Source organism: Pempheris klunzingeri, chromosome 11 (genome assembly GCF_042242105.1).
Source record: "Pempheris klunzingeri isolate RE-2024b chromosome 11, fPemKlu1.hap1, whole genome shotgun sequence".
NCBI lineage: Eukaryota > Metazoa > Chordata > Actinopteri > Acropomatiformes > Pempheridae > Pempheris > Pempheris klunzingeri.
In genome coordinates, this window is record NC_092022.1 from 14,987,744 (window position 1) to 15,015,408 (window position 27,665).

Here is a 27,665-nt window from a genome sequence, read left to right on the forward strand (position 1 = left end):
TCACATCTTCGTTGAGATCAGAGAGAGCTTAGGGAGGATTTCCACCCTGCCAGTCACATTGTGCACAGTACTCGCTGCCAGTTCCCACCAGAACCCGCTTCCTCTCAGCACAGAAAGCGACAAAGACCATTAGAAGATACATGAAGCTGTAAATCTTACAAAAAGCCCATTAATGCCATCTAGTGGAGGAAAAAGAGATGACTCCTGCCAGGTATTAACATCTGCATTAACATTGAATAGACGTTATTGATGAGAGGTACAAAATGGTTATCTTATACTTATTTTTATTTTTATCAATGGGAATTCAACAACTTATAGAAAAGCAAAACTTAGTTTAAGAAAGGTTCTGCAGAAAATTGCTGAGATGTGGCCTTCATGTTTGACTAAACTTAGTATTACAAACCACAACTGTGCCATTTCATTAACAGATCTACCACCCTCAAGCATTATCTATTTTCACTAAAAGGGTTATAAATCACTACAGTCACACAATACTATACTTATGTTTACTTCTAACAAAGTCCCATATATCAAAAATTACTATGAAGTTAGGTGATATTAAAGTAGCTCTTAGTGTAACGTCATCCATGCAGTTACAGTATGATGTGGCTGTCCTCTGTTTATGACATTGTTTGTAATTCTTGGCATTGTGGTTGTAAAACTGACAGCTAGCTTGCTGTGCTTAGAGAAAGCCACCCCCAGAGGGCACCACTGATACTTACTGTACAGCAGCTCAGCCACGACTAACACTCAGGATGACGTTAACGTGCAATGCTTCCTTCATAATAGGGTACTGATCGGGCACACATGTAACACCATCAACACACTGTTAGAGAGCTACTGATGATACTCTGTGGTCATTTACAGGACTGTGGCAGTGCGGTGGCCAGGATGTTTCCTCAGGCCTTCCAAGATCCTTTGGATCTGGTGTTAACTACCTTCACCTTCAGTGTCGGATTAGTTCAGTCCTGTTCCCTGCCTATGGTTAAAGCATGTGCACGGTGTCCATTGCAGAGTCTCAGTCCACTGTTACACCCTCAGGCAGCTCCACCACCACAGGGGCACAGTCGTCCAAGTCTGCATCAAAGTCCCAGCGAAACTTCTTGGTCAGGTGAGCTTTGAACTTCTCTGCTCTCTTACGCAGTGTGATGTCTACACCGGGTGCGCTGGTGAACTGGAAAAAGTCCTGCGAGAAAATAAATCAAACATCGGTGATCTGTAATTGTAGATGTGTAATCCTGGTGGAGATGGGATGACTTTCCTGGGTAAAAGAAGTCGATGCCAAAAAGTAGGATCAAATATGCATCAATGTAAGAAATTCAGAAGAGGTCGAAAGAAAGAAGAGTTTTGTTAAAAGAAGCGCAATACTCTTTGAAATATCACTATTTTGATAAGTTAAATACATACACAATTGTACAATAGTTGAGTTGATAACTCTAAGAATAAGTTAATACTAAACTAAAAGTAAACAAAAACTTCTGCACTGTACTGCACTTCCACTTATGATGTTATTCAGAGCACGAGAAGCTCAGAAAAGTGTTGATAAAGCTGGTAAACACTACATAGTTGTTTCTTAACTTCATGTTTGTGCGTGGGATTCTGTTGCTGTTGTGCATCTACCTGCAGCGTGGAGGTGAGGAAATTATCCTGAGACACGATGTCGACAAAGAAGTCCGGCGGGATTTCTCCAAGCTGGTGGTAAAGCACCGCGATGAGCCCCAAATAGAGCTCCTTATGTTTTCGCATTGCCTCCTCTGATCGACACAGCAGAGCTAGGAGACACTTCCAGTGCTCAAAGCCCTCATATACATTTCCAATCAGGAAACACACAAAGGCAAACTGCAGCTCACCTGAGAGGGGACGGATAAAGTTAAGGTCGTTTTTTTTGTATATGAAATGAAATTGTGCGTAATTGATGTTTTAATATTAGCATGTCTAACACATACCCAGCAGGTTGAGAGGATGCAGCGCATAGCTCTTCTCCAGCACAGTCTCCAGGGCGTAGCTCAGGTCCATGCTGCAGTGGGTGATCTCGGCCGGTGTAGCCCCAGGAGGGTAGGTCTTCTTAGGGATAACAGAAAAACGCAACTCCGTCCCTTCCCTCTGCTTCATCCTGGGGAGCCTACTGAGTCCTTCTTTCATGCTCTGACAGGCTGTGTCATTCCTCGGCTGCTCTGCCCTGTCTTTGGTGTGTGTTAACTGCACCTCAGGGATGACGTCACTAAAGGCGCATATTCGACCTGAGAGAGGCTGTAGGTTATTGGCCACCTCCTCGCTCAGGCGATCAGTGAGGGACACCCACTTCCTCATCACCTCGTACGGATAGGGCCCCAGGTAAGGATCCAGGTCTCGCAAGGTCTCTCTGGTTCGGCTCACTTCCTCTTCGTTCTGGGAGGCTGAGAAGTCCAGATCTTCTTCGTTGGGATTCCAGTTGGCCAGCAGGATCTCTCTGGGTTTGAGAGTGATGAAGAGGCCTGTCTTTGGGCCAATTTCTCCTCCACAGCTTGGTGGGTTAACAGAGCTGTAGTGGAGGAAGTGCAGGCCTGGGGGTATCATCTTCACACCCTTGAAGCGGGGACCAACCTGCCAGCTCTTGCAGTCAATCCCCAGCTCTGTTCCCTGAGGAACGCCCAGCAGCACCAGGGTGGCTCCCTCTTCAAACAGCCTCCGGGCAACATCTGGATCCATGTCTACAGTGCTGCTGCTGGCCATGCCTGCTCTGTGAGGGGCTATTTGGCTTAAACGTACTGACTAAAACACACCAGGCAGCAAACACAACTAAGCTCTGTTTTCAACTGTTAAGGGAGTTTTCCCATGTTCACTACATTCAGCAGGATTTACTCAAAATGTGTCAACTACGTCCAACAGTTAACACACAGCGATGCTGCCTTTTCAATGCAGTTTGTCTGAAAAACCTGCGCGAGAAAATATAACAGCGATAAAAACACTTAAATGCGCCGGTTTAACTTTGTTTTTGTGTAAAGGTGTTAGCAAAGATTATATTCTCCATAACTTTACCTAGTGTAGCTAGTTGTTGGTGTTTCACATCGTTGTCAAGTCGTTTCGTCGGGACTGTGTACCATTTTTTCCGCTCCGGATGGAAACAATACCGTATCAGAAGCGTTCCGCCTCTGTAGTAATAAGGGCTTTCGCCTGGTTTTACCGGGATGTCTACTTTAGACACAGATAATAGATAAAAGACAGATAAAAAATATACTAAAATTAGAATAATAAAATATAATAAAAACGTCAGTAACTCATTCAGTGATCAGAGGTGTCCCACCCACACACCTGTTTTTACCTGACTGAGTCTCCAGGTGAGCAAATTACTAGTGAGATATTTTACTTTTCAGTACTTTTCAGTTTCTGGTTGGTCGAAAGAAAGAAGCCCTCTGATCGGCTGAAGAAAGTCTTGGGTTTTCTGATTAGACAAAATAAGAACCACTCTGATTGGCTTAAACAAAGAGTGCGGCATATTCTTTTTCAACCAGCTCTTTATGTATTATTACTTAATGATACATGAGATCTTTTTTTGTTGTTGTAACTACACCAATAATAATGATAATACCAAGAGTTCATGTGAGCAGAGATCACATATTTGAAAAAGTTTGTTTTATTATACTCCAAAACATAACTGACAGGAGAACATTTTATGGTTATGAAGACATATGGCTTACAAAGACAAAAATGGTTGCATTATGGATGGTTTTTTTTATAGCTTATCTGTGGTTACTTTAAAACTATTCCATAAAGGAGTGATGCTGATGTATCTTACAACTCTCATGCCAAAAGAAACATGGTACAGTTTATCAACTGGCCATGATTGCTAGTAATAAATGTACTGCTTTGTTATGGAAGAAAATCAATAAATAGTTTGTTCAAAATGAAAAAAGGCTGTTGACATGCAAGGTCTACTATAGATTTAATACACAAACCACTAAGACCTTGACAACAGTAAACATTCAAGACATTGCATTTGAATAAGAGCTATCTAAACACAGCGACATCCTCTGTTTGGCGGAGGGAAAATTTATGGAAATTCACTCGATATCTTTGTGAGAAAGTAGCATGAACCAGGATATTTCCTACTTTGAGAGCATATCAACACTCTGAAGCTTCTGCCAACAAGTGATCAGTGCCTGGATAACTTTGATAAATCTTTTCCTCTTTCTCTTCTTTCCTCGTATTTTCTGGACAGCTGAACAAGAGGTTTTCTTCCCCTGAGAGCAAACAAGCAGAGGAAATGTCATTATGCAGATGTATGTATTAAGTGGGGTGGCAAGGAATAGGATACCCTTTTCTGTGCAAACTGTTTTAATTTGCTCTTTATTTCGTCTGTTGCGCGGAGAAATGAAACATCGATTCAAAAATTCAACCAACAAATATGTAAGAGTATTGCTTTCTACATTCCTTCTCCTCACCAGATAATCGGGGCTGCAGTTTTGAATGATAAGCTTCTCCATGCTCTCCAGTGGCTTTTCCAGGTCAGACTGCTGCTTGCCACTCCTCTGACACCGCACCTGCTGTGTCATACCATAGATGGAGGCCAGGATGCGACGTGCCTGCCATGGGACAGTAGCTGTCGATGTTACTAAACAACAAATTTAAGTTACACTACATAATCCATGTGCAGATCATGTGAAAGGTCCCTGTGAAATTCGCAGTAGAACAATGTCAGGACAAATTAGAGTCATTATTACCCTGTCCATGGTGCTGAAAGTGCAAATATCGTAGGGGTGTTTACCTTTCCTGAGGGACAGGGGTCTCTCTCTTTAGAGGTATTAGATGGCCCAGTCAAATTCTGCAAAAGCAAAACCATATGTGGATTTGTTAAAATACACTTATTAAAATAAAATTCAAATTCCAAAGAGGATCGAATGAGCTCTGAGATTTACTGATGCAGTGAAGACAGTGGCAAACACTGCAGCCTATGGCAGGATATCAAAGCATTGCCTCCACATGTTAGACTGCATTGCAACAGACTCAAATCAGTTGATATTTAGACCATAGTGGTGAATGAATAAATGATAATAAAAAAAATCAAAATTAAATTAAAATTAAATGTCTCTTCACACATGAAGTAACGCAAGACATACAGTGCTGTCATACCAGATTCTGCAGCTCAATGAAGATGACCTCTCTGTAGCAGCCCAGTATTTCTTTATAGTTACATCTACGTTTACCACAAGAGTTGGAAAACAGGAGAACCACCAGGACACTACGGATCAGAGTTCCGATCAGACACTGTGAGAGGGAGATAACAGACATCACGTAAAGAGTGCAGTTTAGCTTAACAATGAGCAAAAAAAACAACAACCTCACACACACATTCAGTCGTTGTTCAGTTGCCTCCTGCTCCGACGTACAGTGCGTCACAGATACAACCTGCGTTAAAGCGTCCGTCAGTCCCACGTGCCGTCAAGACTAATGCAAATACAGTCCGATTTAGAGTACAGCGGGGTGCTCAGACTTCATCGTCAGCTATGCAACTCTCAGTAATGTCCTACACGAGCTCATCTGTTGCGTAAATACGCACCAGATTTTAAAACCGCACTTACCATTTATCACGTTCTACTGCAGGACCCTCAGACGAGCAAAGCCATCTCTATCGGTGGCACTGAGATCCAAGGAATTACTCCTGATGCGACCACGTTCATGATCTCCCAAACCTCCCCCCCCCCTCCAGTATTGTCACACTTCCTCTGGTGGATAGCTTAACGCGGTGGCGGGTAGACTTCCGATGTGGCGCTCCGCGATTTCCAACATCATCAAAGTCACTGTTGCTCCAATTTCCTTTCCCGTCATGGATTGCTGACGCCGAGCCTTAGATTTCACTAAACTCCAGTCCGGTCAAGTCGAGGAAAACATCTGCAATCAATCACTCGACTTCATCCTTTCGGTTTCGGTGGGAAGACGTGATACCGAGGAGGAGCGGGTGTAACTTGGTGGATGCTTTTATTTCAAAGACCTGGATGCGCGTACATTTTCACAGTGGGTGGCTTAAATACGCGTGGGACTCGTGTGAAAACCAGTGAAATAACCTCACTGCTGTTGAAAATGTACTTTATGTTGCGATCCAAGCTGGTTTAAGAGTACCCAATTACAATGAAATCCCACACAGGACAGCCAAAACTGCTGACCGTGCATGGGATCTGCACAGCAGGATTAGTGTGGGTAAAACTCTTGGATCGAAAAGTCTGGGAAACTCACATCTGACAAAGAAACAAACTGTGCTCAGAATTAGCTTTGACATTCACATCATAACAAACCAATTTTATAATGTCTTGTTTGGGAGAAAAGGGGAACAATGCAATAAATTGTGTTATTTGTTTATTGGATGCCTAGAAAACATTTTTAACGAAGTAAAAAAGCATCACTGCAACATGAGAAATCATGGAATAGACCCAGACAGGGAATTTATATACACTGACACAGCCAAACCTTGACCTCTATGTCTTTGTGGGAAGGACGCAAAATAATCCTCAAAAATATAAAAGATTGTTTTTCCTCAGTGCAGTTGTTGTTAATAACAATCCAATATGTAATGAGTTAAATTAAAACATACTGCAAAAGGTGAAATCATCTGCGTCTCTTCTGTATATTTCTGTTACAGTGAATATTTCAAGTATTAATTTCTGCTTTTTCAGGGCGTTTTATTATTTCCATAACCACAATGACTGAAAGTAGAATTCGACACTCATCAGCAGGGAAATGGACTCTTGTCAAAGTGAACACAAATGAAGAAATTCATCCTAATTTAGTACAAACGTACAACTTAAAGTTTTAACCCCTTTTCTATGACATAGCTACATCAATGATAGTACAACCAATTATTAGAATTCACATGATACGTTGCATGGGGATCACGTCAGAGAGTTGATGTACTCCAACACCAGACCAGTACAGTGCCGGTTCACTGGTCATGGTTTTCACTCCATTTCAATTCCGCACACAGAACTGGCACAAACCGCTTACATGTTTATGAATTGACAGCTTGCGCATGAGCTAAACAAAATACCACGTGCACCAACGGCCAAACAATGGAGACCAGTGAACACGTACGTAACCTGGTTGGTCTAAAAAACATAAAATAAAAAAATGGTGCAGTGCGGTCTCTGCCATCACTTAAAAGTTGTCTGAAGATGACATTCAAGCTGATTTACAGGGACATGAATTAAAACAGCAATTGGATAGCGGTCGTTATTCAGAGAATTATTCAAGCAACAACTGTTACCCGGGTGATTTACCAGGTGCAGCTTTATGGCAGTGTTGCAAGGAGAAGTAAACTGTTGGAAAAAAAAAAAACCTGAGCAAGTGCCAAAAGGCATGTGGGAGACTGAAAGGAAGTAGGGGCAGGTTCTATGGTCCAATGCAAAATACAATGAAATCCCAGAGGACAGCCTACAGCAGTCTGCAAGTTGACTGAGGAGAAGGTTTACTTCCTCAAACATAAAGCCAAAAGCTATGCAGGAATGACTTAAAAACAACACAATTAATATTCTGTGGCCGAGTCAAAGTCCAGACCTCAGCTCCATTTGAGGAGTTCACCGACGGTCTAGATGTTACTTAACAGGCCCGACACAAAACTCTGCTGCTGTTGCTGCTACTTATTCACTTTAAGAGGGTAATCATTGATTTTTTGACGAGTTTTTATATATTGTTATTTAAAACAATTTGTTTTCACTTTAACATTGAATCATTTTCTGTTGGTGCATACACAAAAAGTGTAACACATTTTTAAAACAACAAACAAGGTAAAGAAAAAAGGTAAGAAGGTGTGAATACTTCGCATCTGCTATAGAAAGGGAAGTCCTGGATAGAATAGTTGAGCAAGTCCATAGGTGTTAACTGCTAGACTGCCAGAGTCCTCCAGGTGTTTTCAGTCCAAATTTCCCGGTCTCAGAACGCGTTCTTGATCTTGCCGGCTACACCCGCTAAGATCTCTCCTGTCTTCTTCTGCCAGTTGAGGACGTGTTTAGACTCAGCACACCACAGCTCTCCGTGGCGGGGCTCTGCGTTCTCACAGCGCTTTCGCACTTCTTCCTGTTGTTCCTGATAGACATGGAACAGTGAGATTAGACATCCGTTATACAATGCATGCACGAGTCTTTTCTTTATTTTTGGATTGACTACCCACTTAACGCATGAGTAAAAGCAATTATGTGTTGAGTAACAACACAGCGTATTTATCAGCAAATCTTCACTACCACATACAGCATGTCTGAAACCATGTCATGCTTATACTTCAATTTAATATGGCAGTTAACTTTTGTTGGCATTCTCAAATCATTGACAAGGCTGACATCAGTTTATCAGTACATCTGTCAGGCTCTTACAAACCTGGTACTTTGAAAAAAAAAAAATCTTGCAGTGAAGGAAACAGACTGGATAGAACATTTGTTACTTACGGCTTATTTCTAGGATGTACTCCTCTGCCAAAATACTTCTCAAAATAGTTTTCTCTTTTATCTAGAACAGCTCATAAAAATACACTAATTTTTTCAGTGACACTGAAAACTATTAACTGTCCAGTGCAGTCATAGCTCTTACTACTCTGATAAACCAAAGCTACATTAAGTGGACTTAAATCTGACTGCAGAATGCACTTGTCATTCTCTATCAAAAGTGAACAATGTGAACTAGACAGGATGCAGTTACTCCAATGTAAACACAACCACTGACAGAGTTTCATACCTAGTTAAGGAAAGACAATAACAACCGTACCTCTGTGCCATGTTGCAGCTCAAACTTGTAGAAGAAGGCCCAAGCATCCCCCAGGTCTGGTTCAATCTTAACTGTCCTTAGGAACCACTCTCTGGATTTGGTGATTTTACGCTCACTCCAAAACAACCTAAGATGTGTCCAAAGAAGAAAAAAGATTTTATAATCAATATTTGCATTTTGATAAAGTGGGGTTGTATGAGGTGCTTTTCCATAGTCAGTGTCTTACTCACAGTAGATGGCGGTCAGCACACACCCAGAATGGAGAAGCTGGCAGGATTACCAGCACGTACGCTGAGTGATGTGCTGCTGTGTACTGGGGCAGCAGCACCTACGAAAAGGCCCGCCTAAAAAGATCAATATCAATTCAAGCGTACGCTTTATGTAGAATATTTCCACCACCTGACCTTGCCGTCAGAAAGCCCTTTCCGATGGGGAACTGAAGCGAGCATAACCATCTGTGCTCTCTTCCAAGCCACCATACTCCATTGACAAAAACAGTACTTTTGCTGGTCTATCACTGCCTCGATCAATAAGGCCGTTTCTGTTAATATGTGACTTTTGTGGTGCGTTAGTTTGGATCCAAGTCACAGCAACTCTCGCATTTTGCGTGGTAAAATTTGATTTTAACTTTATAACTTTTTCAGTTCCCTGTGAGAAAGAGCTGTCCGTCAGCAAGGTCAAGTACTGAAAATATTATACATGTAACAGACACTTAAACTGGTATTGTTCTTTTTAGGTGGGCCATTTCTTAGGTGGGTAAAATAAATTTTGCTGCTGCAGTAGTCTGCAAACTACAGTCTTCTCCAAACTGGGGATGTGCTGACCGTCGCCGTCTAATGCAGGTAACACACTAGCTATGGATACGTACCTTATACGATGCCACTTCAAAAATCTGAACTATCCCTTTAAGAGCAGAGCTTATTACTAAGAAGGAGAGTGGAAAAACAGTGACAAGATGCAGTCGTACTTGGCTACAGCGAGCAAGACATGGGGATCATGTTCACACTTCTTCAAAGCATCCACACTCTTAGTCTTCCTCTGGGGCCTGGCTTCCAAAAACACTGCTTCAGCCCACAGGATACCTTGTAGAAAGGAAACAGGAGTGGGAATAAATAGTCATTTTTGAGATTATGGACACACGTATGCAGCAATTGTAAAAAAAAAAAAAAAAAAAAAAAAAAAAAATGTGTGTATGAAAGTGCAGTCAACCTGGCCAAAATGAATACTGTTGCCAATACACATACTCATCTAAACACATAATTTAGTTTTTTCTAATACATTTAAATATACTTTGTTTTTGAAAAAGGTTTAGAAAAGGTCTTCTGCCAACAGCAGGTATACAGTCTCACCTGAATTGGGGCACTCCTGCAGTGCTTTGGCCATCAGTGTGTTGGAGATGTTCTTCAGTCCAGCTCGGAACTCCAGCCTGACTGACTCCAACCTGGTTCATTTTAGAGGGACAGATATACAAGTGTGTCAGATTTATCTCGTAATTTAGAGTGGTGTTTAGCCTAATGTCGGTGCTGTGCTAAAAAGGCACAGCTTTTTAAATAAATGTAATGGAAGCACATTTTAGTGTGGTAAAAGCACATTAGGGACATGTCTAGCTTTGGAAAACAAATGTGCTCTTGCACATACATTTTCATTGTCCTCTACAACACAAAAACAAAACAGAATATAAAACAATCTGAGAGTGGGCGTGCCTGGAAGTGTGCCTGCATTTTCTTGTTCTTACAGTTTAGTGGAGGGGTTCCAAAAGAGCCAAAATATATAACAATGTGGGAAAAAGAGGAAAGTAAAAATTGTAATTGCTCAATGCTTAAATAGAACTTGCTGTAAAAAGGCATACACAGGATGACAAGATTCATTTTCATTTGCATAACACATTCCCTACACAGGTGAGATTGTAATTTATAGCGCTTCCCAAGGCAGTGTCCTGCTTTCATTCAAGTGGCTTACTACATTTTGTATCTTCTCACCATAGCTCAGGGCTCTGGGGGTTCTTGAGTCGTGCCTTCTCCAGGATTGCTCGGGCTCTGGTCAGCTGTCCCACTCTCTCTTCAAGACGAGACAGCAGCAACCAAAGGGCCACCGAGTGGGGACACTTCTTCAGCTACAGAAACAAACAAGTCATTGGCCAGACTTTGTTAGGGAAAGACTCATTTTCCTCAAAAACACATGGGACTAAGAGTGGACTTTAAAAACAAACTGCCATGGCTCTCTTAAACTTTGTGGTTATTACAATATCTAAACAAACCACTGCCCCAAACACACCCCCACCTCACCCCTTGGTTGTAGGCCTCTCTGGCCTTATCCATGTTTTCACACTGCTCTTCTATTTGGCCTCTCATCATCCAAAGTTTGGGGAAGTCCTCGTAATGTTTCAGGGCCTCTGTGCACAACTCCTGGGCAGCTTCTATGTTCCCCAACACCCACTCCAACTTCACTGACTTCATGAATACCTGTAGGGATTACACACACACGCACATTTCAGCCAAGAAATATCTATAAACAGGAACTATGAACTGCCCTTTCAAATTCACCTGTTATACATTAACACTGCTGAAAGACAATTTGAAATACTGGTGTTGCAGCACAAACACCTTAATAGCTTTTAAATGTATCAAATATCAACTTCCAAGTACATAGCAATACTGCTTCATGAATAGCATCCAAGTGTCTTGTCAGGCACCACAATCGGTGCAGCCAACATTAAAGACAGCTCTCGTAGTCAAATCAGACAGCAAATACAATACAGATAACTAAATGGAGTGTAGCCAGGCCGCCTGACACACAGAATGATAGTTTAAGAGAGCTGCTGACAGCATCTGTCAACCTCAGAAGCACTGACTGTTTTGAGGTGTAGAAACCTGGCAAGCCCGAGCCTGAGAGAGACAGCATGTTTGTAGAAGATGCCTCAAGTACAATGCACTGTTCACTTAGTATTAAACACTGGCTTTAAAGCAGAGAAGAATAAAACCTGATAACCAAGCTACCCCTAAAACATGGGTCGGAGCACTATTTACACTAAAATTACACAATTTTACAATGATAAACAAACTGTCTGTACTGGTACAGAGGGACATGAAAGGGCAGTTAGAGAGAAAAAGGACAGGACAGTTTAAATACACAAACAATCTTCCCCTGTGGAAATGAATACCCAAAAAAGTAGGGAAATGTTTGTTTAGTCAATCTAAACTCTTAAATCTTTTAACAAACATCAGATAATAATAGGTTTTGGTTGGTTAATTTTTGTATGCTAAAAAAAAGTCTTGGGGAGACTATATTTAAACTTTTATCCAGCAGATGAGTCGATTTGTGCAGATTTCTTGTGAGACACTTGAATGCCAGTTTCAACATGGATTTGTTGTTCAGAATGTAACATTATCAGAGAAATACCGGGGTGCGTCCCCTCGCCATGTCAATAGTGAGTTTACCGTGTCCTTTAAGATCTTAATGCTTCAGAGACACAGCAGCTTTGTACTTGACAGATGAGTCGATTTGTGCAGATTTCTTGTGAGACACTTGAATTAGGGAAATCTCTCACTTACACACACACACACACACACTCACCCTGGCTGTTGGAGCACTGCTGCGGGCCTTGGCCAGCAGTCGACGGGCTCTTTCATATTCGTTATTCTCAGACTCCAGCTTGACTGCAGCAAGCCAGATCTCTTCACTGTTTGGGTTAGCCTAGAGAGGAAAATATAAAGATGGGAAACAGAGATAGAGCCAGAGGGTAAGAGTGGAAGAAACAGGGTCAGACACGCAGGCTTTGCGTAAATGCTACGTGAACAACTTAGTTTGCATAACTTCATCATCACCTGGAAAGCCAGAGCAAGGATACTTCTAGCAGCAGGCACATCCTCAGCCAGCCACTTGGACTTTGCCCCCATCAGCCACAGGACCTCTGCCTTGGGACAGTGGGCCACAGCCCTCTGGAGCAGGGCCTCCAAAGACTCCCTGAGAGATGCAATGAGACATTGGAGAGTAATGGAGGTGTTTAAATAGAAACATGATGTTAAAGGCAGACTCTAATAAAGTGTTTGATTAAAACATTAACAAATAAAGCAGTGAGCAAATAATACCAGCTTGAATGCTATTGTTTGCTATTTTTAGAAACCAAACATGCTGACCTGGTGCCATGATTTTTTTCAAAGTAGGCAGCTCTAAGCCAGACACTTTTTTTACTGGGGAACACCTGCAGAGCATGGGCATAGATGGCCCTGGCACACTCCAGCGCTCCATGGGCCACACACTGAAACACAACAGACAAGCAAATCAATGAAGTTAAACCCTGAGAGAATATGTGAATGACTCCTCTAAGTGGAAGGGTTTGAGCATAGCCTATGTAAAAAAAAACCCAGAATGCACTGATATATTGGCACTCACACTATCTGCATCCTCCATCCAGGTGTGTTTGCGGTCTTCCTCCTCGATGCCAATCCCTATGACAGCTCTGATCACGGCCTGACAGGTAGCCACACTGCCTGCTTTGTCACACTCCTCTGCATCCTGTTGGAAAACAAGAAACATTTAGAAGGAAAGAGATTGTGGGTGAGAAGCAGAATGCAAGGGGGCATGAACTATTGACCTCAATAGTACAGTGGGCAGTAAACTCAGAGGAATGATGGAAGCCTTTTACATGGAAATAAACAGATATCACTGATACCAGAAACCCCTACATTACTGATGAGTATCCAGTTTATTGATAATTAGTCTTCTATCAGAATCAGAAGTCCTCTCTGCACAGATGGCCTTATGGACAGAACAAAGGACTAGCTTAGGGCCCCATTTTTCCACAAAAGGACTCTTTTAAGAACTGCCACATCTTGTCATTTCAAAGTCGATCTGTTGATGGAGTTACAATGAGTGTACTGGCAAACGGCCCTGAACCACATACTTTGCCAGAGGTAGAAAAAGCTAGGTCGCCAAGGACAAGAAAAAAAACAACACAATGTGAAAAGGGATTGCAAAACAACTCTGAATTGCACCAAACAAAATGTCAGTTTCAGTGTAGGCTTGTATTCTGTTGCACCCAGATGAAATAGCAGAGGACAGCTTTGCCAAAGTATGCTGGCATTCCATCAAAGCAGAAAAGTGATGCAGTTTCTCCCTCAGCACCAGGGTTTAAGGGCACTATCATTTATTCTTTGACATAAAATTTTTTTAATGTAGTGAATCGCTAGGACCCACAGGTGGTCATTTGAGTGGGTCACAGGCAAAGTGACTGCTCGCTAAGCTTCGTTCTAGAGCTAAAACCTTTCAAAGCAAGAAAAAAATGCCAAACTTGCAACTCTGACAGCAAATATCCTAAAAGTTTAGAGCCGTTTGTCATATTTCTCGCATTTTCAGAGCCAAAACAGAGCAGAGATGCTGAATCAATTTTTAAAAATCTGCCTCTAAATCTACACAACTACCTCATTTAAAGTTGGCAGAAGTTCGGTAAAATGTAAACAGTGAGGTGGAGTGTCTGTTACTCCAATGTCAAAGTTCTTTCTTTCAGAACTTCAAAATACTTATTCACTGTAAACTTGAGTGTCATAACATTTAAAAATATTTCACACTTGATGTTCCCCTGAACAGAAACTCTCTGTCCTGCTGTGTGTTTAGCTATTTTAGTTGTTAGTTCATTAGCTTGAAACTCTGTTTGCTCTGTTAGCTGTTAGATGAGCTGGAAACACACACTGCAGGACTCTGCTGCCCTCCTGCCAGTTTCAACATGGATTTGTTGTTCAGAATGTAACATTATCAGAGAAATACCGGGGTGCGTCCCCTCGCCATGTCAATAGTGAGTTTACCGTGTCCTTTAAGATCTTAATGCTTCAGAGACACAGCAGCTTTGTACTTGACAGCTGTGCAGGATACCCATCTCTCTATCTCTCCACGATGACAAAAAAAACGCAGGTACACACCTGTATCCACTGCTCTCTGTTAATCTCCACACCGTTGGCGCGTAGAGAAGTAATGGCTCTGTCAATGATCTTGTCCACCATTTGAGTGTTGCCATTGGCCTCCTCCAGTTTGGCAGCAGTGATCCAGATGTGGCGATCAGTGGGGATGTTCTCTCGAGCTTTGTTTAAGACGCGACGGGCGTTTTCGTACGTCTCCAACCGAGCCAATGCCAGCCACAGCTAGATAGGACAGACAGAAACAGCTAGATATAGATGCAGGTGCAAAAGTTCATATGATGCACTGCAATTTGTGGCATCCCGTTAGTACGATTTACAACGTTTCACACTTGGGAGAAAAACAATCAAATGACAGCATGTGCTGCTACCTCAACACTCGTAGGGCAACACTCCACAGCTCTACTAAGCATGATCCTGGCATCCTCTGGCTCCTCCAGCTCAACAGCTGTCTTCCACAGTCGAACTGACTTGGACACATTCTCCAGAGCTACATGGGTAACAATTACACAATTGTTAAGTCATGTAATGGACACGTCTCTTACTTACAGCATGTGAGCAGTTAGTGTGCTGCTCAAGGCAACCATCTGTCATAAAAATCAAGATACTTGGACTGCGCTGTTGCAGGCTCTCTGTTTAACCAAACAGCTATTATGGCACAACAATGTCAGTAGTTTTAATACTGAAAACACACAGATCTAACTGTATTTACACTGGCAACAAATCGATGGAAAAAAGGAAATGGAGACAACACAAATTTCATTAAATACGCATCCAATAAAAACAAACAGCATGTCCTGAAATATTAGTAAAGTTCAATAGTGTCTGGGTGAGAAGGTGGAGTGTTGTCTGTGTAACAGAGAAATGTAGAGCAGAGGCAACTGAACATGTAGAGGCGAGAAGAGCTCTTCCAGAGAGGAAGCTCCCCATCCATCTCCGTCAGTTGGGTATGCTGCTGGGAAATACTGCTGAGTGTCTGTGTGTGTGCATGTGTGTGTGTGTGTGTGTGTGTGTGTGTGTGTGTGTGTTAGGGCACTGACATGATAGTTCAAATAAGGGTGCCTGGCCTTGACGAGAACTCAGAATAATGGCTGCCAAACATAAGCCTTATGAAATCTTATGTGTGGAGGAACTGAGTAGTTCTGTGTGGGTGGTTTCATGAGACAATAGACAGATGCAGACTGGATAAGTATAAGTATACATATGTGTGTATATACACAGATATATTTACATGTGTAAATACGTATGCAAGTATTATCATATGTAAGTATCAGTTCAAGACAAAGTAGTTTTCATTACAACTCATGTCATCTGGGAGCCTTACCTTTCCTGAGGACTCGTTTCTTCGCCCTGACATCCGTCTCCAGCTCTGCAGCTCTGATGTAGATGCGGACAGACTGTGGCAAGTGGCGAACAGCCTGGGCTACTACGGCTTTGGCTGTGTCACCGGGCTGCAGCCTGGCTGCCTCCAGCCACACATCCTCACTCTAGTGGGCAGAGAGAAACGCTTATATCAGCAGGAAGGAAAGGGCCAACTACTGAACTATTCAAATAGTCTTAGACTGAAGCAGCTATTGATGGCTTGCGGCTCTTACCAGCCAGTTAACAGGAGTGAGGAATAAGCAGTCAGTAATGGTATAAAGCGGTCAATAAAATAGGTTCCTAAAATCTTGTGAATCACTGTAATTACGAAAAGGTCATTCAGCATGCAGGCATGGACGTGTACAAAAAATATTATATTGTCACATACTTGTGTCCACCTTCATTTACCTTAACACACATCTCTGTGCCTTTCATGATCAGGTTCCTCGCCACCTGCAGTTTGCCCGTCACCTCCTCCAGCCTTGCAGAGGCGATCCAGGCAGGCGGGTGATGAGGATTGGTCTCTCTCACTGATTTCAGTAGCAGACGAGCCTTCTTGATGTCACTGAAGGCAGCGCAAAAGATGAACCATCAGACACACAGAAAAGCGTATTCACCACAAGAACACCCTGAGAACTTCTTGTGTCATAAGCGTGTCTATACCTGATGTCTCCTCCATGTGTGGGGATCATGGAGTTTAGATCAGTCAGGTAACCCTTAGGATCCACCACTGTCTGTCCACTTACTGAGTCAGACACCTGAAGACAGGTAAGTGTCAGAAAGGTAAGAAAAAAAACATTGAATCTTTTGTATCAGGACAACGACAGCTGAGTAAGAATGACACAACAGAGTAATTAAAGCAGAATCATTAGTTACCTGGCTGAGCCTCATGTCCATAAGTGTGTTCCTGGCCTGACCAATTTTCCTCATGTCCAGCTCTCCTGTTCCTGGTGTCATTAAGCCAGGGGTCATGCTTCCTGGGTAAGGTGTGTTCAGACCTCCCAGCTAGTGGAGACAGGAAACAATGATAACAGAGACCAACATTAAACTCTGTGAGTGTTTTGTTCCAGCATGTTAAAAGATTTATGAGACATAGGCCTAGATCATATGACACATTTCTCACCATTGACTTCAAAGTGATAATGTAAAATATATTATCACAGGACCGTGTTTATTTTGACACAGGAATCAATGTTTAATGAGAACAATTTTAATGTAGATTGTGCAATCGTTCTGTGCACATTTTACTCTCCCGGCTGTAGTGTTTTGTTAAGTTGTTTAAAAAGAGCCTTTATTCAAATGTTTTTTGACCTTTTTGAAGCATTTAAAAGCAACTCGGTGGACTTTTTAAACTCCTTGAGAAAAAAAAATGTTACCTCTTAAATTAAGATTCTTGAAAATGTTATTGTTTAATTGCGGCTGTCATGTTTTCAATTGCATTATAATTGCCTAATGTCATGTTCTAGAGATGCCTGTTTCAACTTTCACGAAGAAAGAAAAAAAAAATTAACTGAACTCATCCATCTTGAAATGAAAATGCCAGTGTACCGTGGGCCTAATAAAAAAAGAATTCAGAGATGGATGACCCCGTGCAGAGATGACTATCAGAGCCAGCGACACAGTGCCAAGCATTAATCAGCACATCAACAGTTGCCGATAAAGACACAATAATTTTGGCATTTAAAAAAAGCATATTTTTGTTGGAATTTTCAAAGGTGGACGCCAATAACACAAAAGCAGCTCACCTTGGAGCTAGATTGGCCGGGAAAACACTGGATGTGTACATGGCAAAAACAGACAACTTTTTAATCAACAGGCCATGCTTCCTATTGTTTTCAGACTGTGAAAAGCACACTGCTTGTATGCTCAATGAACACTGTGTAACCCAACCATGCAGGATGGTCCATGAGATTACATGACTGCATGAAAAAAAGGAGCATTTGCAAGCTGCATTCATTGCACAGTTGAAGTGATTTGGTTGTGAGACATCCTGACTCCTGCTGGTGCAGGCTGAAACTACATCATGACTTTTAGTGATGTGGGTTCATCTGAATAGCTGCAGTATGTGAATGTGTGTGTGTGTAGTTTGTACTGACCCCTTGCAGGGGGTCAACAGTGGTGTGGTTTTCTCCGGTCTGCAGGTGTTTGGAGAAGAAGCTGTCGGGGACAGGGGTGAGTTTCTCATAGCGGGGATTTCTCTGGCGCTTGTTCCTGGCATCTCCCACCTCAGGGATGCTCAACCACTCTTCCTCCGACACCTCTGCCAACTTCCTCTATGAAGAGATGGAAAAACAGAGAATAAAGACGGTTGATAGAGAGAGACATGAACTTGGAACATTGGTGATGTTGCTGAAAATTCTCTCTTGTGAAAACCTCAAAAACCCAGTTACAGTGATTTCCATAGTTTGGGAACATGTGGTTTTTCACCCAACAGAAGTAAAACATTAAATGTACATGCAATGGCTAGAGATGGGTGTAAGACAAGAATAAAAAAAAAGGATATTCAATGTGATCAAAGTGGGAAAAGAGAGGCAGTAGCTTGGTGTATCATGTGCAGTTTTGCACCTTTAGATCTGAGAACTGCTGCTGGATTTTGGGTCTCTCCATACGGTATTTCTCGATTTCTTCCTTTTCTCTCAGCTCCCTGAAAATACACGAGACAGCATTCAAAATTACACTCATAGGCAGTATCAAGAGAACAGGATGTCAAACATGAATGCAGTGTGTAAAACTTGGGAGGGGTCTGCTTGTTCCCTAAACGTGATGGGTGGAAAATTTTTTAGTAACCTTCTTTCTTTGCGTCTTTCATCCATCCTCTTATCCAGTGCTGCATATATAGCATCTGCTTCCTCATCATCCTTCTCATAGGGTCCGCTGGAGAACAAGCTACCTGCATATCCATTAAACTACAAGAAGACAATATGCATTAATCACACAGGCAGAAGTCCGGTCAGCTTCAAATATTGAATAAATAAATTAAGCCCTTGGAAGTAACCCTGCAGCAAATCAACATTAAATCAAAGCCAGAGATAGTTCAATATAGGCACCTCATCATAGTTTGTGTCGTTCAGATCTTCATCATCATCATCTTGATTCTTTTTCATTTGGTCCCCAACCGTCCTCTTTCCTGGGGGTGCATGGCGATCATCCACTGGATCATTGGCATCACGAGCGGGACCAATGTCAGATCGGGTGGTGAAACCAGTTGCACTAAAAAGGAGGAATTAAACTAAACGTTACACAAATAAAGCTGGGAATACATGTGATGAGCATACAAGTTATTACATCCTCAATCCTCAACACAACACACACCCAGCTCATGATGATTAAGTAACAAACGTATCTGCTCTTTTACGGAGTGTTTTGATCATTTTAGATAATCGATTAGTAGCTAATGCTGCCTTGTCATGTCTGGCATATGAACAAGTCTGCCTAGAAGATAGCAGCATATAACAACCTTCATAGGTTTTCACTTTCAACTCTATTAGGGGCACATTGTCAGCAGGCTTCAACTTCCCCGTAAAAAGTCACGAGGGATCTGAAATAATTAACATTATAAGTTAATACTTGCGGTAACTAGCTAGCTTGCCTTTTACTGTTAAGTATATTAATCCTAAGAGGATCGGTGCAAACGTAGATAACACCGAGCAAACGCCTTTGAACATTTAGGTTAACTAACCGCTTTAAGTACTTTCACATAACTAATATAATAATAAAATGGATTGTTACGAGGTAATTTTGCACCAGCTCAGTTGCAAAATATCATTAGCATATTACAACGCACGACACTTTGCTAACCTAGCGTGCTAGCTAGAAAGCTGCAGATGGTTAGCACGCTAGCTCAACACGTTAGCTTACCCTCTGCCCAGACCGGGGACGTAGCCCAGCGGAGCGGGCATCCCCAGAAACGGCTTCTTCTTCTTCCCCATGAGCGGAGAGGCGAGGGGCATAATCGGGGGGCCCCCGCCAGCCCCCGCCGCCCCGGCGGCTCCCGCATTTGTTTTGGAGACAATTTTAGGTGCTTGTTTTGCCCCAGCGCTGGCCATCGTTGCTCAGACGACGAGGAGGCTCACTGCCGGATAAACAACAGTCGCACATCCGGTACCAGCCAACAGCGAGCCGGTCCGTCCCCAAATGTCCGCCGGTGTTTTTAACAGCGCCCCCACAGGACAGGCGGAGCTCTGTTTATTTTCACTCGTGATTTTCATTTAGTTTTAAGTTGTTGATGTTAATTGTGTATTGTGTCCATCTCTCAGCTTTGCCTATGTGACTGTGTTATCGAAATGATTTCTTTAGGATATGTATCATGTTAATAGCAGTTTTCCACAAAAGCCACAGGAGGGCGCCACGAGCTGAAAAACAATTGCAATCAATCATATTCAAAGTAGGCACGTTGGGTTTGTACATTAGTATTCCCAATGAGACTTGGTGTTTGCTGTGATTTACTGTAATTCTTTATGTTTCTGATACTTAATGATAATTCAGATTCATAAGGCTATAAATGCAAACTTTAAAGGCATTTCAAAGACCCTGGTAATTTAATTCAATTTAATAACCATCTTAACATGGTCTTTGTGTATTTTATGAGGCTATTTTATGTCTTCCCTTGGCAGAGTGTCATGAAATGACCTGTGACCCCAATCATGGCAAATATGACACAGCTGCAGGAACGTTGGAACTGGACAGCACTGTCTGACATAGCAGTGCTGATTAAACTGGTGAGCCTGACCCAGGGCGTTAATTTCAAATAAGATGTCCACAAAGTATCTTTATTATTATATATTGACATAATGGTTTATATCAAAGAGGCACAGCCTATGCCACATATGGTCATATAAATCATGAAACCTCAATAAAATCCTTTAATGAAAAGTGTAAAATCAAAGGTCATTAAGCAAATCAAAGCCCCTTGAAGCTACAAATATCACAGCCTATTTGAACGAGAAACCACTACTGAATGAAAGCTGGTTATTCCATACAGTCATACATTTCAGAAATAACTGAGTGAAACAGATCATGAGGCCAAACAAAAATAGACAAAAACAGGGGCTCAGCCCTACTTCCAACATCACTGCCCAGCTGATATTTTTCAAATGAACTACCAGGCCCAGAAGGCTGCATATTGCCCAATTAAAATGAACCTTCCCATTCTTCAAAATCTCAGGGGTTTAGCAGGACCCCTACATCTAAAAGGATCAGTATGTGCTCCATAGTAAATCCATTTTCATTGGACCCAAACTGATGCAAAGTCTGTTGCTCAGTAAGTATTTCATAAAAGAAGAAGAAGAAATCAGGCCATTGTCTAATTGAGGGTATTTAGATGTGTGAAGTGAGCCATAAATTTGAAGTAGTTTCAGAGTAATTCTGACAGAACTAAGCTATTATGTTACAGGGATTGTCTTACAACTTAACTTTAGTTATGAGTCAAAAGTATCCACGTTGGAGAGTGTATGGTCAAACATGAGACAGGCGACTGCAATAAAGGTAATTATATTGCAACGTGACATTTCTAGGTTTCATCCCTTGAGAGGAAGTGGAGCCATGCATCAATTAGTTTCAATCATGTTTAACTTAACCCACCGTCTGAGCCTCGGCCTCAGCCTTTACATTTTTCTTCATTTACATCGCCTGGAGGGCAGACATTATCTCACTCCTGGGAGAAGAGTGTTATGATGAAAATGGACTGTCAGGCACATTAGAAGATTTATAGCTCACACAGCCGAGGACCAATTTAAACACTAAGCCCAACTCAAGCCTTGATTTCATCTCTAACACGCATCCTCTTCTACTTTCCTGTGATTATTTCAATGATCTTTTCATTTCAGCCGGATTATTTTTTCAATCACATATAGAAACAAGCATTGAATTCGCATCGTGTTTTGTACAATAAGGGAAATGGATAGTAAAATGATAAACAAAGCCACAGCTTACGTGTCTGTGTGCTGATTCTAGTGCAATCCAGGTCAGTCTCATCAGTGATAAATAAATCATTATTAATACCGGCCAACATTAACAATGAGACAGTCCAGAGCCTGACCCAAGCACACATGTAGTTCCCTGATTAATTTACACAAGAATGGGTCTCTGCTGTACATAAATAGTGACCACAATGTAAAATAGGAGTTTCACATAAACAGACAACTTGTGTTTTTGGTTTGTTTCGATAAGCATAAACACATTCAGCAGGTATTCTCCACCTCACACAGACATACACGCATTAAAATCTACATCTGTGGCGGCAGTGGCAGCAGAAGATAGCTGATATCTGCTCGGGGGTCGTGAAGGCTGACTGAGTAACTGTGGTCTCGCCAGAGATCGTGCTATAATCATTCCCTTTGATGTGCTGCCATAAAACATTTGGCAATGCTTCCTGTAAATGCAGCTGTGAGCTGGAATACAGACTGCAGAATGAAGATATTCTGAAAATTTTTTTTTCTACTTTACCTGCATTATGGACAACTTGGTATCACAGCTCAGAAGACCTAAAGCAACTGCCATCAATGTCGATGACTTATTTATTGTTTGTCTTACATTTGATGTGCACTGACATTAAGTTTTTACATAGTTTTTAAAAGTAAATGCAAGAGATCTTGATAGAAAGTGGGGTCATGATCCAGTCCAGTTTATTATGCAGCGAGCAAAGCCTAATAACCATAATTTCCTTGTGTTAGTGGTAGACTATCTCCTTGTGTTAGAGTACGCCATTAGTGTGGTTTGTCTATGTGAGCAGAGCTGAAAGACAATAATTTAATAGCTAAGTCTACTTCTTTTCTAACAAAGACTAATCACTTCATTTGGATAAAATTGCATTTTGCATAAAGGAGATCCACAAAATAATATCCCTCATTTTGTGAATAATACTTTAATTTGTGATATGGTGATAAACTGATGTGAGAGAAAATGTGTAATTGGTGAATTTAAATGTGCTGTAAACAAGGCAAATCATAGCCGAGTTACTGTGTATATGATAGTGTGTGTATTTACGTGCAAGTATAGTGTAATTTATACGTCTCTGCATGTTTATTCATTCATGTGTGTGCCAGTTTGCATGGATGCATGACTCCATTTAATCTGTTTATTCAGTGCATATGACACGGAATCAAGGGGAGGACCACTGTCCTATCTGTGTTATCTGTCACAGCAGATGTCTATAGTGTGATAACAAAGGTATTTGAAGAAAGAAGATGGAGTTGCATGAATGCGACAGAAACAGTCTATAGGAAGATACTAAAAATTAAAAGATGAAATATCCTTGCAAAAATACACCATTTTAATTTGTGGCACACTGACTGAGAGGAACAATGCAAGAAAGAAGCGCGGGAGGAGATATGTGGAGATGACAGGTGTATTGATATCCTTTCATGCATCACCTACAAACACATACCTTCACAGACAAAGAAACACAGACGCATCATTCATACTGCCTGAGCTGCATTGTGGGTTAATTTTAGCTAATTATATTCAACAATGCAATGTGGGTGAAGGAAACAAAAAATAGGACACGGACATCATCATTTTTCACCATTACACACACATGCTAAACTCAATTACCATCTCTTAGCTGAAACCAGTTCTATGACTTTGTACATAGAAGAAAGTCCCCAAAGGATTAATGGTTTATTTAGTGCTGATTACCGACTGACTGAAACAAGGAGAAGTGTCCTTGGGAGAGGACAACAGTAGATTGGTATTAGGGCCTTCCTTTAGGAGTGGCTAACCAGTTGTTTTGGGTAACAGATGCTCAAATGGAATTTCATTGATCCACTGCGCTTAGCACAACAACAAAGCTTTGAATGAGGACAGTGCGGTAATTAGTCTAGGGCAGGATCTGAGACATTATACAAAGATAGTTGATTTTGTGTTGTGAATACTAATACCGCATTGACAAACGTGACATATGTACATTGCGGGTCATATTGGAAATGATTCATTAGGCTAATTGCCATCTCAAATGAAGGCTCCCTCCATTGCTCTCCTTTAGCAGTAATAGGTTCACCTTGAGTCTGAGGGAGATGCACACACAGCAGTGTTGAACTCACGGTAATGAGGAATGGTTGATGTGATCTCTAGCTTCATAGTATGTACTTTTACTTGACTTTTTACTCGCTGTCGCAACGTTCCCATACTGCCATGTTGCGTTTCCTCTTGTAAGCATCCGCTGTAACTCAGTATGAGAAAAGACAGGACAGCAATTGACACACACCCTGTTAGGCTTTCATATTTTTCACATTAAAGGTCTGACAGCTAACATGATTCAAAGTGGAGCCGATTTGTTTCCCTGATGGCTGTGCACATAAATGAGATTATTGACTGAAGCTGTTCTCCTGACCTGTTGTTTGAGTGAGACTGGTATTTAGCTGGGTTATTTAGACACAGCGGATCAGACCAGGATGCATTCCCAGTTTTCTCTGGCCCTGTCTTCTCTGAGAGGAGAGGAGAGGAGAGGAGAGGAGAGGAGAGGAGAGGAGAGGAGAGGAGAGGAGAGGAGAGGAGAGGAGAGGAGAGGAGATCATCTCCAATCAGAATCATCCGTGCATGGACACCAGACATACAGATGTCCTGTTCTTAATACGTAAAGAAGAAATGAATGCAGTATTGTCTTCTTGTCTTGCCATTTCACACCAGAAAATCTGTCTTAATTCAGCCAAAGCACAATGTGTATTTTTGATATTTGCTCACATTGTCAGCACCCCAAACCTTCCCCCGGTGAAGATAATAACATTGTGAGGAAGATAATACAATGGACCAAAAATGAGAGATGATTATTTTGATGTACTGCACTGAAATTAGCCACCATGGCTGTGGCTGTGGATAACAGCAGAGATGATTAAAACAAAATATTATGTTTTAAAAAGTATATTCAAGCGTTCAATTCAAGTATACCGAGCTCATTGTGTTAGATTGATGGAAATTATTTCTGTGGTTTTCAGTGTTTTAAAGTAGTGCTAATTAAATCTATTGAAATGATACAGACAGACTTAGTAGAAATATATACTGAGTTTTACATTTATGTGTTCTTAGGTCTCTTATTTTGGTGTGCTCTTTTTATTAAGGCATCAAAAGCTTACAGTTAATTACAGGGCAGCACAGCAGTGCAGTGGTTTCTGTGTGGAGTTTGCATGTTCTCTCCGTGCTTGCGTGGGTTCTCCAGCTTCCTCACACAGTCCAAAGACATGCAGGTTAGGTTAATTGGTGACACTAAATTGCCCGTAGGTGTGAATGTGAGCGTGAATGTGAACTCAAGATGAGAAGTGAAGAGGAGTGATGGTGCAAGCCATGTCTGTTTTTTTTTTTGTTTTGACTTGCAGGGTGTGCTATTTTCATTAGCTGTGACTTTTACAGTGTCCTTATTTTTAGATTGGGCCAATGCATGTCTGTGTGGAAAGAAGCTTTTACTGTTTGATTTTAAAATCGGAACTGTTCATCCAATCTGGCAGTGTTAAAGATGGGTAAAACATTACAGTAAGCTTCACTGAAGGAACAACTTGTCGTAGTAAGCTGCCAGAACATCTTCAGTACTCCTTAACATAGATTTAACAAGTCTCCTGCACTCCACTGGAGGAATGAAACAGCATTTCTGCAAAAGATATTCACTTATTTGGCGTTTTAATGACAGTGATGGAGAGCAGCGGTCCAAAATCTCTCATAGCTGTTCAGCTGTGTTAAGATCTGATGACTGAATAGCCCACAGCATATAATTCACTTAATTTCTATACTCATCAAACCATTTGGTGACCCTTCATGCCTTGTGGAGAGGGGCATTGTCATCCTGAAAAACATCTCTCTCATCAGGATAGATAATAAAGATAACTACCCAGAATGCATCTGTACTGATTTCCAGAGACATTTCCATCCGAGGAGACAAGTGGACCCAAACCCTGCAATGTCATCTTGATCTGAATTCAAAATCAACTGGGCACAGTTGAGTTCATTGGGAGTGAATGCCTCATCATGCAGTACACCTGTATGGAAGCATCTGCATTTGTTATGTCTCTCCATTAATTTGCTCTGATTCCTTCTCTCTTTCTCTCTCTCTCTCTCTCTGTGACACAAATGCACACATAAACACACATTTAGTGCATCTGGTTTAGTGTTACACTAACAAAGGAATCAGTGACATTCAGCCACAGGCTCAGAATGACATTCTTCCCTGTTCTGTTAAGACTGCCTTAAACAGATAGATAGATAGATAGATAGATAGATAGATAGATAGATAGATAGATAGATAGATAGATAGATAGATAGATAGATAGATAGATAGATAGATAGATAGATAGATAGATAGATAGATAGATAGTGTTTGTGTTTGTGGCTCAGCTTCATACACTGTCTGTTACAATGTGGTCATTTGCCTAACAGTGAGGTCAGCATGAGAGAGTGAGCAGCATGAGAATCGCCTTCCTCTCCCATCCCTCCCTCCCTGCACATATGTGCATACAAACACATGTGCGCACACAGCAGAGGCACGAATGCATTGCACGCACGCACACACAAAGGCGCATACACACACAGGGTACAGAGCAGGAGGCAAGAGGTGATGATCAGGGAGCAGCAAGGGGAATATATCTCGCAAATAGGTCCTGTCATCTTTTGTTTCACATCCGGAATAAGTCCAGAGAGGGGATGCAGCTTTTTCAAAGAAGACCTCTCTACAATATGTGCGCAGAATTATGGAAAACTCCCCCATGTCTCTGATTAGGAAAACAGCTCAGGGCCACAACTTAACACTATAAAGTGGATTCCTCTCTATCATCATCTGCACTCATCTCAGTGGAGTAAATAGCTTCCTGTGGGAATTCATTAGATTGCTTTCACTTCCACCTAAAAGAGCCCTGTCTTTCAGATCAGATTAAGTACAGGCAGAAGAGAGCGCTTATGTTCTATTGAAATCCAGCCTCTTTGAATCTTTTCTGTTTCTAAGCATTTAGATGCACCCAAGGTTGGGTCTTTCCTCAACTGCTCTTTTCTTTCCATTTTTTTGTCTTATTTGGAACCATTATTTCTAGCTGCCAGCTCGGGGACAGCCATTCACCATGGCGCTAGCTTTGGCAGGGCTGATGCCACACTCCAGTATCAATAGTTTCTCTATGTCTCTTGAGGAAGTGCTTGACAGAGAGAGAGAGAGAGAGAGAGAGAGAGAGAGAGAGAGAGCACAAGCCTAAGACACCAGCATCATGTTATCAACCACAATCTGGCTGTTTGCACTACAAGCACACTGTTTTTTTGTGTTACAGCTGTTTTTCGAAAATGTAAAAGAGCTTAAGTGGTGTGTATATGTGTGTACATGCATTTTTCTATGCATGTGTATTCCACTGTCACAGCAAAAGCACAAAGGTCCCTTGGCACAAGGAGGATAGGCCATATGTGATAATATAACTGACAATAAAAGTTTAATGGCATCATCTGTTTGTTACAGCATGTAATGTATAGGCCGAATGGAGAGACCGACACTAGTTCCCATAACTCTTCCCTTCCACAGCTGCTTATCACCAAGAAAAGATGCTTTAACCCAACTCTCAGCGGAAGCCCCTGACTACAGAGAAATGAATGAATATCTACAGAGTGAAGAATGAATATAAACAATAACATTTACATTTTCCATTCCCTTGAGCTGCTATTCCCTCATGTTTATCTGTGCCGTGACACACAACACTGTATAAACATTTCTTT

At 41.6% G+C, this 27,665-nt stretch overlaps 2 protein-coding genes across 3 annotated transcripts; both read right to left on the reverse strand.

Moving 5' to 3' along the window:
* Positions 1-267: 267 nt before the first annotated feature.
* Positions 268-3,093, reverse strand: aar2 (AAR2 splicing factor). 2 transcript variants are annotated; one of them, XM_070839732.1, is made up of 4 exons: positions 3,019-3,093; positions 1,947-2,915; positions 1,621-1,850; positions 268-1,186 (listed from the first exon to the last, which is right to left on the reverse strand). In XM_070839732.1, the coding sequence occupies exons 2-4, from the start codon at positions 2,710-2,712 to the stop codon at positions 1,019-1,021; spliced, it is 1,164 nt and encodes a 387-aa protein (XP_070695833.1). In that variant the 5' UTR covers positions 2,713-2,915; positions 3,019-3,093; the 3' UTR covers positions 268-1,018. The 2 variants fall into 2 exon arrangements, with proteins under 2 accessions (XP_070695833.1, XP_070695832.1); XM_070839731.1 differs by having other exon boundaries at positions 1,947-3,058.
* Positions 3,094-6,317: 3,224 nt separating this feature from the next.
* On the reverse strand, positions 6,318-20,062 carry prpf6 (PRP6 pre-mRNA processing factor 6 homolog (S. cerevisiae)). The gene is made up of 21 exons (XM_070839684.1): positions 19,854-20,062; positions 19,043-19,205; positions 18,783-18,901; positions 18,561-18,639; positions 18,092-18,268; positions 16,872-17,000; positions 16,659-16,753; positions 16,404-16,560; positions 15,958-16,120; positions 15,005-15,123; positions 14,640-14,858; positions 13,117-13,239; positions 12,861-12,982; positions 12,549-12,687; positions 12,298-12,417; positions 11,010-11,186; positions 10,704-10,837; positions 10,074-10,165; positions 9,692-9,806; positions 8,725-8,851; positions 6,318-8,052 (listed from the first exon to the last, which is right to left on the reverse strand). Exons 1-21 carry the CDS (start codon positions 20,039-20,041, stop codon positions 7,900-7,902), a joined length of 2,910 nt encoding a protein of 969 aa, XP_070695785.1. The 5' UTR covers positions 20,042-20,062; the 3' UTR covers positions 6,318-7,899.
* Positions 20,063-27,665: the final 7,603 nt, after the last annotated feature.

What these genes read in the sequence shown, in the direction of transcription:
- aar2 (XM_070839732.1), bottom strand. Translation starts at nt 2,712, where the DNA reads ATGGCCAGCAGCAGCACTGTAGACATGGATCCAGATGTTGCCCGGAGG. An exon ending in GCATCCTCTCAACCTGCTGG is followed by an intron (nt 1,851 to 1,946) that starts GTATGTGTTAGA and finishes GTCCCCTCTCAG; the next exon opens with GTGAGCTGCAGTTTGCCTTT. An exon ending in TCCTCACCTCCACGCTGCAG is followed by an intron (nt 1,187 to 1,620) that starts GTAGATGCACAA and finishes ATTTTCTCGCAG; the next exon opens with GACTTTTTCCAGTTCACCAG.
- prpf6 (XM_070839684.1), bottom strand. Translation starts at nt 20,041, where the DNA reads ATGGCCAGCGCTGGGGCAAAACAAGCACCTAAAATTGTCTCCAAAACA. An exon ending in GAAACGAGTCCTCAGGAAAG is followed by an intron (nt 15,124 to 15,957) that starts GTAAGGCTCCCA and finishes TTACCCATGTAG; the next exon opens with CTCTGGAGAATGTGTCCAAG. An exon ending in AGCTGCAACATGGCACAGAG is followed by an intron (nt 8,053 to 8,724) that starts GTACGGTTGTTA and finishes CATGTCTATCAG; the next exon opens with GAACAACAGGAAGAAGTGCG.